At 58.4% G+C, this 478-nt stretch overlaps 1 protein-coding gene across 1 annotated transcript; it reads left to right on the top strand.

Moving 5' to 3' along the window:
* Positions 1–5: 5 nt before the first annotated feature.
* LOC104917279 (fibrinogen-like protein 1-like protein) lies at positions 6–474 on the top strand (the record flags this gene model as incomplete). Its single annotated transcript, XM_010728471.1, has 1 exon — positions 6–474. A coding segment is annotated over one exon (469 nt), but the record flags the coding sequence as incomplete, so codon positions are not given.
* Positions 475–478: the final 4 nt, after the last annotated feature.

The raw sequence follows: 478 nt of genomic DNA, 5'->3' as shown, positions 1-478 counted from the left end.
TCGTGGTGTACTGCGAGATGAACGTGACGGACGGGGCGTGGACGGTCATCCAGAGGAACCGCCACAACACAGACATCACCTGGGCCGAGTCCTGGAGCACCTACAAGTACGGCTTTGGGAACGTGCGCGGCGACTACTGGCTGGGCACCGAGTACATCCACCAGATCGCCAAGCAGAAGGTCTACCAGGTCAGGTTCGTCATCCAGGATGCCTCCAACAACATCAGGTTCGCAGAGTACAACCTCTTCAGTCTGGACGATGAGTCCCAGGGCTACCGGCTGCGGCTGGGCTCCTACGCAGGCACAGCAGGGGATGCCATGGACTCGGACAATCCCAGTAACATGCACAACAACATGAAATTCTCCACCGAGGATCGGGATCAGGACGCTTCAAGGAAGAACTGTGCATCCCGCTCTGGGGGCGGGTGGTGGTTTTCGTCCTGTTATTCCGTGCGGCTGAATTTCAAGGGCGGCATGAC

Source organism: Meleagris gallopavo, unplaced genomic scaffold (genome assembly GCF_000146605.3).
Source record: "Meleagris gallopavo isolate NT-WF06-2002-E0010 breed Aviagen turkey brand Nicholas breeding stock unplaced genomic scaffold, Turkey_5.1 ChrUn_random_7180001986311, whole genome shotgun sequence".
Taxonomy (NCBI): domain Eukaryota; kingdom Metazoa; phylum Chordata; class Aves; order Galliformes; family Phasianidae; genus Meleagris; species Meleagris gallopavo.
Note: the sequence above shows the minus strand (reverse complement) of the source record. Positions and strands in the feature narration are given on the sequence as shown.